Source organism: Oryx dammah, unplaced genomic scaffold (genome assembly GCF_014754425.2).
Source record: "Oryx dammah isolate SB20612 unplaced genomic scaffold, SCBI_Odam_1.1 HiC_scaffold_27, whole genome shotgun sequence".
NCBI classification, from domain to species: Eukaryota; Metazoa; Chordata; class Mammalia; order Artiodactyla; family Bovidae; genus Oryx; species Oryx dammah.
Genome location: NW_024070211.1, coordinates 50,897,472 through 50,916,726, shown reverse-complemented (window position 1 = coordinate 50,916,726; position 19,255 = coordinate 50,897,472). Strand labels below are relative to the sequence as shown.

Genomic DNA, 19,255 nt, shown 5'->3' with positions numbered 1-19,255 from the left:
TGGACGTGAGTCTGAGTGAACTCTGGGAGATGGTGATGGACAGAGAGGCCTGGCGTGCTGCGATTCATGAGGTCGCAAAGATTCAGACACGACTGAGCGACTGAACTGAACTGACTGAACTGAACTGAACTGAAGAGTAGATACACTAATATGTAGTATCATATTTATTTAATAAAGCAAATCCCTAAGTATCAGGCAATGCTTTTAATATACTTGTGTGGAAATATTTCATAATTCTGGCATATCACAAATTCATGCCGGACTTCCTTCTAGTACACACAGAATCTATGCCAGGCAGTATTATGTGTCCATTCTTTAAAAGACTGAATGAAAGTCAGCAAGTTAACAGGAGACTCAAGCACTAATAAGGCTTTATTTTTCCTTGATCATTCTTATGGGTATACATAAATGGATACTTCTGTCAAAAATCACAGATGTTATATAAATTATATGATTATACTTATGTAAATTAAATTATAAACATATTATATTCCCAATAGTTAATTCTTACCAATTATAATTTTTCATTTTCCATCAATCCTAAAAATAATTTTTTAAAACTTCCCAAAGCTGAAGCTCCAATACTTTGGCCACCTGATGCTAAGAGCCAACTCATTGGAAAAAGACCCTGATGCTGGGAAAGACTGAAGGCAAAGGTAGAAGAGGCAACAGAGGATGAGATGGTTAGACAGTATCACTGACTCAATGGACATGAATTTGAGCAAACTCCAGAAGATAGTGGAGGACAGAGGAGCCTGGCATGCTACAGTCCATGGTATAGCAAAGAGCTGGATGTGACTTAACGGCTGAACAACAACAACAACAAGAGTATTACCTCCACTAGAAGCAATAATTGCTGTCCTTAAAAATAACTGCAGTTTCCCTGTTTTATTAAATTAAACCAGGCTGCTAGAATTTCAGCATAATATTTCTATTTTATGTGGTCTGGCTCAACCATTGCCTCTAATGGACAGAGAATTAGATTCCATTAGAATCTCTTTAATTTCAGATGTCGAAGGGGTCTTTGAGATCATTTGGTCTAAAGACTATTTTTCAAACAAGGAAACTAATGTCTGAAAAAATCGTGACTTGTCAAAATACTAAGAGGACAGTTAATTAGCTGAAAAGTGCCTATGAATGATCAACCTCTCAGCTGGACGAATATTCCATCACTGCCAGCCTTAAAATGTGGCAGAGAAGTCGAGATTCTGGGACAGACTGATCTGCTCAAATCCCAGCTCCACCACTGGCTTGCTAGCCTCAGATTCCTCATCTCTGAAATGGGTATAACAACACTGTTCACCTCGCAGAGTTGTCAAGATTATAGAAGCAGATGAGTGTAATTTACTTAACTCCTGACGTAGAATAGGGCCATACCATCTTTTTTTTGTTTACTTTTGTTTATTATTGCTGCTACCACTACTACAGCTACTGTTTATCACTGATACTGCTGACTACCACCACTGTTATCATACATTCATCATGTTCTTCTAAAATGAAAGGGATGCCCCCTAGTGCTACCTCAGAGCAGCTGTGTTACTAAGTTTGCTGGTACTTACCATGTAAAAATATATACACAATTTATAATACGGAATGGAGGCATGTTATGATTACTCAACTACTTGATTCACAGCTTACAAAAAGCTAACAGAAAGGAGACAGATGTCAAACCACATTTTAAAATTCTCTCAATGAGTAATTTCTAGTTGCCTAAATGAATGTCTTAGAGCTCTAAGTACATGTCTTAGAGCTCCACACCATCTCAGAGTCTAGGCTCTGTTTTAAATGGCCCTAAAATAAGGTGGTTTTGGTATCCTTAGGCATAACAAAAATCTCTGGATAGGGTTAATCAGGATTGGGAGGTGTCAACCTGATACTGGCTTCCTGTTCTAGGGAGAGGCTGTTGTAGCAAGACTTCAATATACTCAAAAATCAATTGAGCATTGTGACATTTTACGCTGAAATGCTAATAGTAGGTACATTGGGAAAGATAGATAACTCAAAAAAGATACATGAAAATAAAGTCCTTTTTGTCCTGCACATTTTAAGGCATATGCCAGCACTTTCATTTTTAAAAGAAGTATATTGCCACTTCTTATCAGTGAGAAAAGCGCTAGGACTTCAAAGTATCATTTCAGTTGCTTCAGTGGAAACTACTTGCAACAGGATCCCTGATTACCCAATGGCTTGCCGCTCCAGTAGCCTCTGGACTGGAATGGTGAGCTTCCCCAGGAAACGCTTAATGATAGGCCGGCTCTTAGCAAACTTGTCTTTAATTTCAATCTCTAAGACATCAGTAAGGAGTGCAAAAAAGGAGTATTTCTGAAAACAAAACATAACACAAGTCAAAAAAGAAATACAAAATTATGTATATCATTTTGTTAATATACATTACTATAAGAAAAATAGTATCTCTTAAATTCTAATGACATAGAGAGTCTACACTGCCAGAAAAATCTGCAACAATTGTCAATCTTTTATTCACTCAGAATCACGAACAGTCACAAAGATTAAAAAGCAACAGTTTGGATCTAGATGACAAAGGAAGCATCTTCAATCATCCAACTCTTCCAGGTTGAATAGTTTGAGGAGATGCTATCAAATATTAAATTATGCACAATACAATTTTAGTGCTCACCACATTTATTCTATTTTAACTCCTTAATATTTAATATCCTGTTATATGGTGGCTTAGAATTAACCAATACTCTGATTAACAGCAAACTTAATTCCTAATCCCATGGTATTCTGAAGTTGCATATCATCGTCCTTCACTTAGTGGTTAAAATAGAAGCACCTAAGGATTATTATGATTTCCCTGGTTTACAGCAAAATAAAACAATGTTCAAATAGAAGTTACTTAATTTAAAAGGCACACAGAGACATTTCTCCTGGGATGAGGTTAAGATAAGCTTTGTTGTTTTCAGAATGCCATTGGAAAAAACTGGATCGGATATTAATAAGGATATAAAAGAAAAATAACCTGCTTTACTCATTCATAAACACTTTCACATATATTACAAAGATAAAGTGTTTCTTTTTATGATGAGCATCTCATAAAAAGTGAATGATGGAGCCAGAAATCTAACCTGAACCATTTGTCTCTGTCCCTGGTAGTATCTAGGCAACAACAATGATGTCTGAGTAGTGCCAGCCAACTTTACACTCAGGGGTCACTAAGTTTATATAGTCATAACAATTTAATTTCCTCAAAGGGTCATGAAGTTTAGCAATCTGCTTAATGGAAAAAGCACTTGCTTAGAATAAGACAGCAGAATTTAAGTACTACTTCTGCCCATGAATAGCTAGTTACATGAACATTTTAAGCTCTTATTAATCACAAAAATAGAGAGATGAGAATATCATCCCTTACATACCCCTTTATCATGCCTGCACTGGTAACATGGCTAAGAACTCTGTAAATATTAAATGTTAGAAAAATAAAGTTATTGCTAGTATCATTACTATCTCTACTCTTTGCCTTCTAAGTGATCACCTTGCAATCATCTAACCTTCTAATGTGTTACATTAAGTGGTATTCCTTTAAGAGTTATTCACTATCTGAAGACAGTATTTCAAACCAGAAATTAAAAAACTGACAATATTTAGCCACTAACATAACCATGAAAACTGCCCAAGAGAAACATCTTGCTGTGCTGGCCAAGTCTCAGACAGCCACAGCTTTTCTCCAATTGGTTTTGGAACTCTTGAAACTCTCTCTCTAATGAAATATTGTTCAGCATTGTTAGAACATATTATTGTCATTAAACATTTAGGGAGTGATTTAATTAACTGTGCAACTCCCATGCCAATATATGTTTGTCTTAGCTCAGCTGGTAAAGAATCCACCTGCAATGCAAGAGACCCCGGTTCGATTCCTGGGTCAGGAGAGTCTGCTGGAGAAGGGAAAGGCTACCCACTCCAGTATTTGTAGGCTTTCCTTATGGCTCAGCTGGTAAAGAATCCACCTGCAATGCAGGAGACCTGGGTTCGATCCCTGGGTTGGGAAGATCTCCTGGAGAAGGGAAAGGCTACCCACTCCAGTATTCTGACCTGGAGAATTCCATGGACTGTATTGTCCATGGGGTTGCAGAGTCAGACACGACTGAGCAACTGGCACTTTCAGTTTCAGAAACACTCATTAAAACTAGTATGTGAACTGTGTCTTGATTCCCTGAGAAATGGTAGAACTCACACTTTGCTCACTTAAAGAGAAAAAACGTCTCTGTTCAGTCTGTGACAAAAAAATATTTCCAAAGGGAAAACCCTGGGCTTGATTTCACTAATATGGCACACTGCAATGGCTGGTAGCATACTGTAGCTATGAGAAAGTCTGAAGTACCATCAACACAATCTGCCTGCCCCCAGGATGACAACTCCTCAACTGCCTCGTGTAATTAACCAAAATCTAGAAATCAAAAAAACATTTGCCAAAGCCTGTAGGGAGAGAAATTCCTTTAATTTATATTGAATATGTGCTAGAACAAAATATAAAAATTTTAAATGAAAATGGGATCAATATTACTGACTTTTCCTTCTGTCTCAGGCTCCGATATGGCTCTACAAGGCACTGTTACTGATGCTGTCCTTATACAATTTTGATATTTTGTCCATCATTAGTTTTTGCCTTGATTTCGATTTCTTAAAAAAAAATATTGCATTGAAATATTAATTTTGATCATCAAGTCTTTTGAACCCTATAAATAACGCATCTGAGGGAAGTCCCTCATTTGCTTAACCCTGGATCCACCCCTGGTTAGAAGGGAATATCTCATTTTCATTGTACTCTTTTTCTAACAGAACTTCTAGACACCTCAGCCATCTTACCCACACCCATGAGCAGCTGAATGATAGAGAGACCAGTGGAGAGAGATGGAGTTGGCCAACTTCTTGTCAAGCCGAAGGTCTCTGACAATCATCTTACCTCTCGGTGCCAAATTGGGTTCGTGGTGTTACTGATGATAGTAGACCTCCTCTCCTGCCCATGGTGGGCACAGGTGGGGAAACTGCTCTTCTTCCCTGGCTGAATGGACATCTTAAGATAAGGGTCAGGATTGAAGAACATCCCTTTCTTTAGCCCAACTGCCCTAAGGTCTTTAAAGAAATAAAGAGAGGAGGAAGAAGGGAAGGAAAGAGAGAGGGAGAGGAAAGGGACAGAAGATAAGAGATTCATATATTCTGATCAGAACAAGCAAATCAATGGCATTTCATTCTTAAATAATTACACAGGAAACTCTAAACAGAAAAACAGAAAAACTCTAATTCAGCAAAACAATAACAAAACTAATCACTCTATGATTGCTTAGATAAGTGAGGGCAAGTAGGTTATGACTAATTCCAGCAAAGGGTCCTCTAACAGGCTGCAGAATGAAGTCAGCTTGTATCACCACCTTATATACCTCAAATGACTTTCCTGGGTACCATTTTGATTCTAATGTGTGCAGCTCTAATGTGTGTCCACCTTTCTCTATGTAGCTTGGCAACCAGCACTTCACACAATGTCTTAAGAGAAATCCTTAGTAAATACTGTATTTAAAAAGAAAACCAATATGTCCTTTCATGAGATAAAAGTGAATCTTCTACATAAATATACAAAATGTAGAGACTTAAGTTTAATTGGGGATAAAACTTCAGAGCACACATTCAGCTGTACCATATGTAAAATGCCATATATACTCTACAAATGAATGTTAGACAAAAAAGAGACCAGAAATATTTCTAAAATTTGATTGCTATCTGCTATATTAAATAACTGTGAGGTTACTTTTTCAGTAGCCTGTTAAGTAACTTAAATATTTTTTAAAAGTTCCATAACTCATCTTAGACTCACCAGTTGTTATTTCACACAATGTGAGCTGCTAAAATTTCTGGCTAACGTCTGGTTAGTGAAGAGACTAACACTTTTTAAAATGGTCAAGCTACAGGATGCAAAAATGTCAGGAAATAAAGCTGGCTTCACAGGATCCCCAATGCCTTTCTGAGAATATCAGTTAGGATAAGGCTGGCTTGAGAGCTAAGTGTTCTTGAAAGCTTCTAGAGAATGGACAGTTTCTAGGTAACTTTATACAGTTATGATCAGTGTAGGGAAGTCCTGACCACTGATTCAGAGAAAGAATTCTGTGGGTAGGCTCTGAACCCTCAAAGACCTTGTGTGTGTGTGCTAAGTTGCTTCAGTGACATCTGATGCTTTGCGACCCTATGGACTGTAGCCTGCTGGATTCCTATGTCCATGGGATTCTCCAGGCAAGAATACTGTAGTGGGTTGCCATGCCCTCCTCCAGAGGATTTTCCCAGCCCAAGGATCAAACCCAGATCTCCTGCATTGCAGGTAAATTCTTCACCGTTTGAGGAAGCCCCCAGGGGATGTCTCCTGCATTGACAGGTGGGTTCTTGACCACTGAGACACCTAGGAAGCCCCTCAGAGACCTCTGAATGACCCGAATCAGCTGGGGAAGAAACCCTGTAGAGTAACTTCACATTTTTTAAAAGGTCACCAGGGTCATCCTACTCAAGTCCACCATTCCTGAAATACAAAGTCTTTCTCAGAAGGACAGAAATGGCCTGGGGTTGCCCATAGCATCATATTCTCTAAGGAGTGCTCCCTGGAAGAAGTTTACCAATGGCCAAAAAAAACACAAAAACAAAAAAACCTTGTGGCCTAGATAACATGTGATGAAAACAGACCAGGACTGTTTAATGTCTCGTAACTGGCAGCAGAGGGAGGCAGTCTAACACGTCAGAAAAGATTGAAAGACTAAACCAAGAGGACCTTATGTTAAGAACACTGCATGGAAGATAGTAAGATCTCTGATCTAAAAGCCCATGGGAGAAGGGGAAGATTGAGCAAGTAACTAGACAGGCACTTCAGAGAAGCTGCTGCAATCTCATTAGCCTCATGGGTCCCATCTCTGGCAAGTCCTACAATGGAATCATTAGTAATACAGCACTTGCATCTTACTGTCATTTTAGTAATGCTACATGTTTTCACTTGGTTTTATTTGGTAACTTTGAGAAAAAATACAATTTGAATATTTTCTTATCCTTATTGTTGGGCTTGCCTCAGACTCAAAGACAAAGGAATGATATTCTTTAGCTGTTAAAGGAATTTTTACTTCTCAAGAAGGGATTTCTTTGCAGTAAACAAGTACATGTACAGAAATGGCTGTCATGAAGTCTGACAGAGCTAAATTATTCATGCAAAACACTCCTTTGAAAACACAGCATCCACCAGATTAAGCCACAGCGATGAAAGATGTCACTGTTAACCTTTTTCTACAAGAGACACTATACAAATAAGTCTTCATGAATAAACACAATAAACTACCAGTTATTTGTAGTCTAATTATACAGTTCACTTTATCCATATCTTGACTTCCTCTTTTATGTTTTACATATTTTATTGCTCATAAATATGCATAAAAGGTATGACAGGTTAAATATCTTTAACTTCTTACTTGGAGAAGAGGTTTAAGACTTTCATCAAAAAACAGTTTTTGCTTTATCTGTAGAGTTCAATTATTTGTGTTCCTACTTATTCACAGATAATCAAGAGCAGAATATTTGCAGAAAGATATTCTACAGAGCTTAAATGCTCTCCATAAATACTGTCATCCACTGTCAATATGCTACACCAGATGAATTATTTAGAATTACCATTGTAAAATTGCTTTCATCTTCTATACTTTTTAGACATTTCTGTATATCATCTGCAAATACTTGATCACACGGTAGGAAATAAAACAGATTTTAGATAGCCAGCCTCCATGTGTACTGCGGTGGATGTTGGGAAAAGTTGTATATAAAGAAAAAGCATCTGGCTATGCCCCAAAGCTTATTTTCTGCTTTTCAGGAAAATGTCTTGGGATCTTTAGCTCTCATCTGGTCATTCTCGAATGGTGGGTTAATTAACATCCCCTCTGCGGTCAAAATCAATATGTGTGTGTCGTGTTCACAAAAATATCAATCACTTGAAAGCTTAGAGCAATTATTCCAAAATAAGAAAACTGTGGTATGGGCAAACTAACTTTTCTGGGCCATGGAGGTTTGTGAAGCTGCTCCTCATCTGTAAAGGAAGGATTCATTTTTGTTCCTGCAACCCACCTGCACCCCTCCCCTAGAACACTTAAGCACAGGTAGCCAACTGAAATATATTCAAAAGGAAGACAGATAAAGGGGGTGAGGAGTTTATCACAGGCTGTGGTATACTTAGATTTTTAAAACCCTGAGGATTCCAACAAAAATATATCTATTGGTCAAATTTGAAGTATTTATAGCCTCTGAGATTTACCACAGAACCAAAGCAAAAAGGTAGTTACGGTAAGTAACTTCATATGGGGAGGAGAAGGAACATGCTAGATCAGAAATGGATACTACAATGGCCTTGGGCCAGTAATGAGCTAACACATGAGCTTCCATCATACATGATAACCATGCATCCATGGATGTATGTTTTCAAGATCAGCCTCCTAACTTTCACTATTAAAAATGTCAATTTTCATAAATAACATTTTCTGCAGTGAAGAAAAAGTGAATCTATTGATAATTTAAATTTCAGAAGTACTACACCAATGGAAAAAAATGAAAACATTTTATGGTGACAGACATCTGTTAGAATTTATCTTACATGTGCTTCAGTACAGTTGTCTGTTTCAAAAGTCCATTTCAAATATTGATTTCCTTACAGTAATCAGTAGTCATGTATGGATGTGAGAGTTGGACTATAAAGAAAGCTGCTGCTGCTGCACGCTGAAGAATTTATGTTTTTGAACTGTGGTGTTGGAGAAAATGCTTGAGAGTCCCTTGGACTGCAAGGAGATCAAACCAGTCCATCCTAAAGGAAATCAGTCCTGACTATTCATTGGAAGGAATGATGCTGAAACTGAAACTCCAATACTTATGGCCACCTGAAGAACTAACTCATTTGAAAAGACCCTGATGCTGGGAAAGATTGAAGGCTGGAGGAGAAGGGGATGACAGAAGATGAGATGGTTGAATGGCATCACCAACTCGATGGACATGAGTTTGGGTAAGCTCCAGGAGTTGGTGACGGACAGGGAAGCCTGGCGTGCTGCAGTCCATGGGGTCACAAAGAGTTGGACACGACTAAGCAACTGAACTGAACTGAGAGTTTGCTTCACCTTTGTTGTTGTTGTACAATTGCTAAGTTGTGTCCTGCTCTTTGCAAACCCATGCACTGCAGCACACCAGGCTCCCTTGTCCTCCACTATCTTCTGGAGTTTGCTCAAATTCATGTCCACTGAATCAGTGATGCTATATAACCATCTCATCTTCTGCCACACAATTCTCCTTTTGTGTTCAGTCTTTCCAGCATCAAGGTCTTTTCAGCTGTTAGAATCAGGTGGCCAAAGTACTGGAGCTTCAGCTTCAGCAACAGTCCTTCCAATGAACACTAAATGTTGATCTCCTTTAGGATTGCCTGGTTTGCTTCTGCAGTCCAGAGGAAACTCAGGAGTATTCTCTAGCAACACAATTCAAAAGCATTAATTTTTTGGTGCTCAGTCCTCTTTATGGTCCAACTTTCACATGATGACAGGAAAAACCATAGCTTTCCCAGACAGACTTTTTTCAGCAAATTGACATCCCTTCTTTTTAGTATGTTAGTTATAACTTTCCTTTCAAGGAGAAAGCATCTTTTAATTTCATGGCTGCGGTCACAGTCCACAGTCATTTTGGTGATCAAGAAAATAAAATCTGTCACTGGTTACACTTTACCCCCATCTATTTGACATGAAGTGATGGGACTAGGGATAGGATTGTCTTCATGACCCAGATAATCACGATGGTGTGATCACTCACCTAGAGCCAGATATCCTGGAATGCAAAGTCAATTGGGCTTTAGGAAGCATCACTACGAACAAGGCTAGTGGAGGTGATGGAATTCCAGTTATTTCAAATCCTAAATGATGATGCTGTTAAAGTGCTGCACACAATATATCAGCAAATTTGGAAAACAAGCAGTGGCCACAGGACTGGAAAAGGTCAGGTTTCATTCCAATCCCAAAGAAAGGCAATGCCAAAGAATGCTCAAATTACCATACAATTGCACTCATCTCACATGCTAGCAAAGTCATGCTCAAAATTCTCCAAGCCGGGCTTCAACAGTACATGAACTGTGACCTTCCAGATGTTTAAGATGGAATTATAAAAGGCAGAGGAACCAGAGATCAAATCGTGACCATCCACTGGATCATTGAAAAGGCAAGGAAGTTCCAGAAAAACATTTACCTCTGCTTTATTGACTATGCCAAAGCCTTCGACTGTATGGATCACAACAAACTGGAAAATTCTGAAAGAGATGAGAATACCAGACCACCTGACCTGCCTCCTGAGAAATCTGTAGCAGGTCAAGAAGCAACAGTTAGAACCAGACATGGAACAGACTGGTTTCAAATCAGGAAAGGAGGATGTCAAGGCTGTTTATTGTCATCCTGCTTATTTAACTTATATGCAGAGTACATCATGAGAAACACTGGGCTGGAAGCAAGATTGCCGGGAAAAATATCAATAACCTCAGATATGCAGATGACACCACTCTTATGGCAGAAAGTGAAGAAGGACTAAAGAGCCTCTTGATGAAAGCGAAAGAGGACAGTGAAAAAGTTGGCTTAAAGCTCAGCATTCAGAAAACTAAGATTATGGCATCTGGTCCCATCACTTCATGGCAAATAGATGGAGAAACACTGGAAACAGTGGCAGATTTTATTTTGGGGGGGCTCCAAAATCACTGCAGATGATGACTTCAGCCATGAAATTAAAAGACGCTTACTCCTTGGAAGAAAAGTCATGACCAACCTAGACAGCATATTAGAAAGCAGAGACATTACTTTGCCAACAAAGATGTATCTAGTGAAAGTTAGGGTTTTTCCAGTAGTCATGTATGGATGTGAGAGTTGGACTATGAAGAAAGCTGAGTGCCAAAGAATTGATGCTTTTGAACTATGGTGTTGGAAAAGACTCTTGAGAGTCCCTTGGACTGCAAGGAGATCCAACCAGTCCATCCTAAAGGAAATCAGTCCTGAATACTCATTGGAAGGACTGATGCTGAAGCCAAAACTCCAATACTTTGGCACCTGATGCAAAGAACTTATTCATTTGAAAAGACCCTGATGCTGGAAAAGACTGAAGGCAGGAAGAGAAGGGGATGACAGAGGATGAGATGGTTGGAGATGGCATCACTGCCTCAATGGACATGAGTTTGAGTAAACTCCAGGAGTTGGTGATGAACAGGGAGGCCTGGCATGCTGCAGTCCATGGGGCTACAGAGAGTCGGACGTGACTGAGCAACTGAACTGAACTGATGGGACTAGATGCCATGATCGTAGTTTTTTGAGTGCTGAGTTTCAACCCAGCTTTTTCCTCTCTCCTCTTTCATCAAAAGGTTCTTCAGTTTTTCTTCACTTCCTGCCATAAGAATGGTGTTATATATTTGAGGATGTTCATGTTTCTCCCAACAATCTGAATTCCATCTTGTGACTCATCCAGCTCGGTATTTTGAGTGATGTACTCTGTATATAAGTTAAATAAGCAGGGTGACAATACATAGCCTTGTCATACTCCTTCCCCAATTTGGAACCAGTCCATTTTTCTATGTCCAGTTTTAACCGTTGCTTCTTTACCTGCATACAGGTTTCCTAGGAGACAGGGAAGGTGGTCTGGTATTCCCATCTTTTTAAGAATTTTCCAGTTTCTTGTGATCCATATAGTCAAAGGCTTTAGCATAGTCAGTGAAGCAGAAATAGATGATTTTCTAGAACTCCCTTGCTTTCTCCATGATCCATGAATGTTGGCAAGTTGAACTCTGGTTCCTCTGTCTTTTTGAAACCCAGGTTGTACATCTGGTTTATGCATTGCTGAAGCCTAGCTTGAAGGATTTTGAGCGGAACCTTGCTAGCATGTGAAATGAGTGCAACTGTATGCTACTTCATACATTCTTTGGCATTACCCTTCTTTGGGATTGCAATGAAAACTTTTCCAGTCCTGTGGCCACTGCTGAATTTTCCAAATTTGTTGACATACTGAGAGTGCAGGATTTTAACAGCATCATCTTTTAGGTTTTGAAATAGCTCAACTGGAATTCCATCATCTCCACTAGATTTGTTTGCAGTAATGCTTCCTAAGGCCCATTTGACTTCACACTCCAGGATCTCCAGCTTTAGGTGAGTGCCCACACTATCATGGTTATCTGGGTCATTAGGACCTTTCTTGTATAGTTCATTTGTGTATTCTTGCAACCTCTTCTTCATCTCTTCTGCCTCTGTTAGGTGCTTGCTGTTTCTGTCCTTTATTGTGCCCATCTTTGCATGAACTGTTCCCTTGGTACTTCCAATTTTCTTGAAGAGATCACTAGCCCTTCCCGTTCTGCTGTTTTCCTTTACTTATTTGCATTGTTCATTTACGAAGGCTTTCATGTCTCTCTTTGATATTCTCGGGAACTCTGCATTCAGTTGGGTGTATCTTTCCCTTTCTCCCTTGTCTTTTGTTTTTCTTCTTTCCTCAGCTATTTGTAAAGTCTGCTTAGACAAGCACTTTGTCTTTTTGCATTTCTTTTTCTTTGAGATGGTTTTGGTCACTGCCACCTGTACAATGTTACACACATGCATCCATGGTTCTCTGGGCACTTTGTTTACCAGATCTAATCCCTTGAATCTGTTGGTCACCTCCACTGTGTAATAAGGGATTGGATCTAGGTCATACCTGAGTAGCCTAGTGGTTTTCCCTACTTTCTGCAATTTAAGCCTGAATTTTGCAATAAGGAGCTTAAGATCGAAGGCACAGTCAGCTCCAGGTCTTGTTTTTGCTGACTGTTTAGAGCTTCTCCAACTTCAGCTGCAAAGAACATAAATATCTCATTTCGGTATTGACCATCTGGTGATATCCATGTGTAGAGTTGTCTCTTGGGTGGTTGGAAAAGGGCGTTTGTTATGATCAGCATGTTTTCTTGACAAAACTCTGTTAGCCTTTGCCCTGGTTCATTTTGTACTCCAAATCCAAACTTTCCTGTTTTTCCAGATATCTCTTAACTTTTGCATTCCAATCCCCTATGACGAAAAGGACATCTTTCTTTGGTGTTAGTTCTAGAAGGTCTTGTAGATCTTCATAACTGGTCAACTTCAACTTCTTTGGCATCAGTGGTTGGGACACAGACTTGAATTACTGTGATGTTGAATATTTTGACTTGGAAGCGAACTGAGATCATGCTGTTGTTCTTGCAGTTGCACCTAAGTACTGCATTTTGAACACTTTTGTTGACCATGAGGGTTACTCCATTTCTTCTAAGGGATTCTTGCCCACAGTAGTAGATACAATGGTCATTTGAATTAAATTTGCCCGTTCCCATGCACTTTAGTTCACTGATTCCTAAGATGTTGATGTTCACTCTTGCCATCTCTTGCCTGACTATGCCTGATTTACCTTGATTCATGGATCTAACATTATAGCTTCCTGTGCAATATTGTTCTTTACAGCATCAGACTTTACTTTCACTACCAGACACATCCTCAACTGAGCACCATTTCTGCTTTGTCCCCAGCCATTTCATTCTTTATTGAGCTCTTAGTAATTGCCATCCTCTCTTCTCCAGTAGCATATTGGACATCTTGTGACCTGGGGGCAGGGGGACACATCATCCAGTGTTGTATCTTTTTGTCTTTCCATTCTGTCCATGGAGTTCTCACAGCAAGAATACTGGAGTAGGTTGCCGTTTCCTCTTCCAGTGTACCACATTTTGTCAAAGCTCTTCACTATGACCCATGCATCTTTGGTGGCCCTGCACAGCATGGCTCATAGCTTCATTTCACAAGCCCTTTTGCCACAAGCCTGTGATCAGTGAAGGGGATTCCTGACCTTTTATTTTATTATTTTTTTATTTTTTAATATAAATTTATGTATTTTAATTGGAGGTTAATTACTTTACAATATTGTATTGATTTTGCCATACATCAACATGTATCCACCACAGGGCCACAGCAACCAGAGCAGAAAAAGAAATAAAAGGAATTCAAATTGGAAAAGAAGAAGTAAAACTCTCACTGTTTGCAGATGACATGATCTTCTACATAGAAAACCCTAAAGACTCCACCAGAAAATTACTAGAGCTAATCAATGAATATAGTAAAGTTGCAGGATATAAAATCAACACACAGAAATTCCTTGCATTCCTATACACTAATAAGGAGAAAATAGAAAGAGAAATTAAGGAAACAATTCCATTCACCATTGCAACAAAAATAATAAAATACTTAGGAATATATCTACCTAAAAAAACTAAAGACCTATATATAGAAAACTATAAAACATTGGTGCAAGAAATCTAAGAGGACACTAATAGATGGAGAAATATACCATGTTCATGGATTGGAAGAATCAATATAGTGAAAATGAGTATACTATCCAAAGCAATTTACAGATTCTTAACCTTTTGAAACTGCCAATCAATTTTTTTTAAATCATTGGCTTTCAAACTTCCTTTGACAGTGACATCTGTATGAAATCCATTATACTGAAACTCATTTTACACATATACATGTGTGTATATTTTTTGTGTGAAGATTTTCAGTTTGTAGAAACTGGTGTTCTATGAAAAACATTTCCCTTTGGTGTTTAAACTCTAATTTTTTTCTATTCTTTTTTTAATTGCTTCCTGGTGGCTCAGAGGTTAAAGCGTCTGCCTGCAATGCAGGAGAATTGAGTTCGATCCCTAGGTCGGGAAGATCCCCTGGAGAAGGAAATGGCAACCCACTCCAGTATTCTTGCCTGGAGAATCCCATGGGTGGAGGAGCTTGGTGGGCTACAATTCACAATGTTGCAAAGAGTCGGACATGACTGAGCAACTTCACTTTCACTTTTAATTGCTAGTTTCAACTACATTAGCTTCCCTATAAACCACAAATGAATTCCAACTCACAAGCTGAAAAGGAGTGCTTTAGTTGTATGATAAATATACAACAATCAGAATGTTTTACTAACTAGAAAATAAACAACAAAATATTATTTTCTTAATTTTCCAATATTTATATGTATTTCTCCATAGAAATAGGAGTATCTCTTGGGTTTTTTTATTCCTTGTCTCTAAATTTTTCCTTTCTCTAAATGAGGTAAGCACAAATTGTTTTCAATTATCAAAGCTCTACAGTGGGATTAGCACATATTGCATTACAGTTTTTCTTAAGTAACAGTCTTTGTATCACCAGAAAACTTCCTAGAAGAAATAATTTCTGAATATATATCAACAATTTAATTTTACCTTGGTAAGAAATATGCTTGAATTTCCAGAAATAAATATTACCAAAAAATACTTTGAATATCATATTTAAGAGTCTATAGAAAGAAACAACTGTTCCTAAGTTTGAATTGCACACTTTCAAACTGGACACAGTGTTTAAAAGATATCCTTACCTGACAAAGTAAAGCTAACAAGCTTCCGAGAATGCTGATTTCCTGAAGCCCCTCCTTCCATGCCTTCTGCCCCCATCTGCAGAGAAAAAAAACATATCTGAAGTTTCATAGGAATATAATACCTTCCTGCTGCTAAGTTGCTAAGTTGCTAAGTCACGTCAGTCGTGTCCGACTCTATGTGACCCCATGGAAGCTCACAAGGCTCCCCCGCCCCTGGGATTCTCCAGGCAAGAACACTGGAGTGGGTTGCCATTTCCTTCTCCAATGCATGAAAGTGAAAAGTGAAAGTGAAGTCGCTCAGTCATGTCCAACTCTTAGTGACCCCATGGACTGCAGCCTACCAGGCTCCTCTGTCCATGGGATTTTCTAGGCAAGAGTACTGGAGTGGGTTGCCATTACCTTCCTAGGGAACCACATACATTTGCAAATATGATGATTTTTGTATCAAACATGTATTGTAGTACACGACTTCATTTGCTACAAAACTTAACATCAACACACAAAAGCAAATTCTCAAAAGATGACAGAAAAGGTCATACCTAAATTTAATCTTTACCCAAAATGTAACCAACATGAACTTTTAAATTCCCTGGGATAGGAATCAACCTACTTTATGTCTTTTTATTTTTTTGTTAAGAATATAGTTGATACGTAGTAAATGTACTTATATTGCTATTATAGTATTAAAACATGCCCTTAAGTTAAAAATCAAACATCAAATTTCTTCCAATTAGGAAAACCTAGAATAAACAAAACAGGTGATTTATATCAAATTCTTTTATATATAGGTAGAATTATCTCCTCCTGCTAAATATTTCTGAGTGACCATGTAGATCTCCCATCACCCTCATAGGCTCCTATTTTATTATGCTACTGGCATATGACACATCCTATTACAATTAGCAACAATAAGAACTTGCAATCCTATTGTATTATTATCGCATTGTAAAGCTTTTCCTAAAAGCTTTTGAGTAAGTTATATCTCACTCATTTATAGACCATGGAGCAGATTAAGTCTTTCTCTCAATTCATGTATAATTAGTGCTCAACTCGTGGTTAAAAAAAAAAAAAAGGAAAAAATTTTTTAGGAAAAAAATGTTTTGTGGTTCTTTAAAATAGAAATCTGCAATACTGTAAGAAACAGAACTGAAGGCAGAATATATTTTGAATAGTTAAGAAATAGAAACCACATTTTAACCTGAAGGTTAGATTAAACCCTTCCATCTTATCTTTGTGGCACTCCCCACCTCCTTTAAAAATCATACATTACCAAGAAATATAACTTTCACTAATCTAAGCAAAGTTGAGGAACTTGAAACTAAATTCCATTCAAATAATGAAAAATAGATTTCTTCTTTCTGTGTGCTTTATGTACTTAGTCACTCAGTCTTATCCAACTCCTTGTGATCACATAGACTATAGCCTGCCAGGCTCTTCTGTCCATGGGATATCCCAAGCAAGAATACTGGAGTGGGTTGCCATTCCCTTCTCCAGGGATCAAACCCAGGTCTCCTGCACTATAGATAGATTCTTTACCATCTGAGCCACCAGGGAAGCTTCAAGTATAATTAAAAACTCTCCACCCTGCTAGGTAATTCTAGCCAGTTAGTTTCACCTCTGACTTTCTTTCTCTTTTCTGGGGGTGGGGGCTGTGGTGGGTGTTCCTTGTGGCCACAGGCTTCTCCTGTTGGGGAGCATAGGCTCTAGAGCTCATGGGCTCAGTAGTTGTGACTCATGGGATCTTAGTTCCCCAACCAGGGATTGAACCTGCATCCTCTCCATTGGAAGGCAGATTCTCAAACCCTGGACCACCAGGGAAGTCCCTCATGACTACTGTCTGTACCTTAGTCAAGACTATCCTGTATGACACTTAACTACTTCCTGATTCACATGTCATTTGTAATAGACTAGAGTACCATCCAGACATATTTCCTTCCTTCCATCCAATTGCAAATAGTCTTGAAAGAAGTAACTGAGAAACTCTACAGGGAAGGAAATGAGCTTCCATCCTAATCATATGGTCTCCTTTATCACATATCCTTTTGGAATGAATCAAGATTTTTTTTTTTAAAAATTGTGTCTTCTCTGTCATGTGTACTTTGACATCATTTTCATTCATCAGAGTACACAGTGATGTGTGTCACTTGGAACAGGAAATCTTTCACTTCAGGAACAAACAAAAGCAACCATCACTCACTACCATGCATTGTTTCAATAGAATTAATACTGTTGCTTGCGAGCTTTCCTGAGTTAAATCTATGAAGGGAATTTATTTAAAATCCTCTCTCTAAACACAGTTCAGATGTGTTTATTATTACTGATGTCACTATATCTGGTGGTCAGCTTTTGTCTTTCCTAGCTTCATTGTCATGAATGATAAAGTTGAATTCTCTGAGTATTAGCTCATATGAGCATTCACCAGAGTCCTGGTAAAGGATACTGTTTGCCTATGAATTATGTGAGAATTATTTCATATTAGCCTTTTGCCAGACAGGGAACATATTTAAAAGGAGAATTCGAGGGCATTTTCCTTAGTTTCAATAACATCTTAAAACATTTTGAGTAGGCGTTGAATGATGAGACTATGAATCTTTTCAGAGTCCCATTGATCTCACTTGGCATGAAAAGACATCATGTTTTCAGAGGGGGCACATCTCCCTGGGCAGTGTGGTCCATTTGAGGGAAGGCCATGATTTGTGAGATGCCGGGAGCCAGCGTGAGTAACTCCGCCCATGGCAAAGGTCATGAGGAAGGAGGCGCAGCATAGGCAAAGGCGGGATTGAGCCTCAGGAAACCCCCTGTTCCTGAGCATCTACCCCCCAAACCAGAGTCTGCCTACTTTACTGCTTTATGCTCTCACCTACACCTCTGACTTTACGGGGGGCTGTCCCCCACCACCTCTCTCGGAGAAGGAGTTAACCTACAGCTCCAGTTAATAAAAATTCCTGGGCGTGACAAGAGTGTTTCAACTTACAAACTCCTCTGAAGGTTCTCTAGCCTGCCTGAACAGGTTCGTCCGGCCACATGTGATTGTTTACAGCCTCCCAACCGTGAGAGGCACGAGATGTTTTAAACTTTCTAAAGATAGATTTTTTGGGGAAGTTAGAAATTACTAGTATAGTGGGTTGACTAGGAATTATATTGATGAAGGCTTTTTCATTTATTGGGCCAATGTTTGCTGCTAAATCCCCTGCCCTTATACACATTAATGAATATATAACTAGCATATAGGAGAAATAAGTATTAACCTTTAAGATTAATCATGTTAAACCTTAGGCTAAGTAAATTCCTTTCTTAATTGTAACCCACTACAACCTCACCCTATAGGAATGCAACTTTATCTGGTACCTTCGGAGGGTGGCGCCTGGTTTAAGAAAAAATCACCCCTAGAAAAAATAAGTTTTCTGGTTGACTGACTGTTATCAGAAAGGGCCATAAAATGTCAGCAGGCCTCATGGCCAGAAGATGATGTAAAACCCCTAAGACCTTTGTATACATTTATATGAAGCACCTGATTTTGATAAAGGGCAGGTCTGCTGACCCCGTGTGACTCTGTATTCATCCCTATGTATAACAAAAATTATATAAGCGAACCTGAAAAATAAAGAAAACGGACCAGTTCCTGGAAAGACTGGTTTCCCCCATGTGGTCTTTTTTCATTCTCTTCTTTTCTGGCTGAATTCCCATCTGGAGCATGGAGGCTCGCCATGTCTACTTACTTGCCCTGGCTTCTAAGACCCACGCGAGAGCGAGCCCAAGGTGGGGCACCCTCTGCTATTCAAGCGGGCGCCGGTGGCCTACATAGATGGTGCAAACTCTTTGTCTTGGAGTTTTATTGGTT

The 19,255-nt window shown here is 38.8% G+C and overlaps 1 protein-coding gene across 1 annotated transcript in view; it reads right to left on the bottom strand.

Annotated features, from left to right (window-relative positions):
- HECW2 (HECT, C2 and WW domain containing E3 ubiquitin protein ligase 2) overlaps nt 1-19,255 on the bottom strand; it is a 192,035-nt gene that overhangs the window by 133,071 nt on the left and 39,709 nt on the right. Inside the window, exons 4-6 of the mRNA XM_040228890.1 lie at nt 15,415-15,490; nt 4,925-5,094; nt 2,180-2,322 (exon numbers count right to left, since the gene is read on the bottom strand). Of these exons, the coding sequence (XP_040084824.1) occupies nt 2,180-2,322; nt 4,925-5,094; nt 15,415-15,490 (389 nt within the window). The remainder of the gene's footprint in view (nt 1-2,179; nt 2,323-4,924; nt 5,095-15,414; nt 15,491-19,255) is intronic.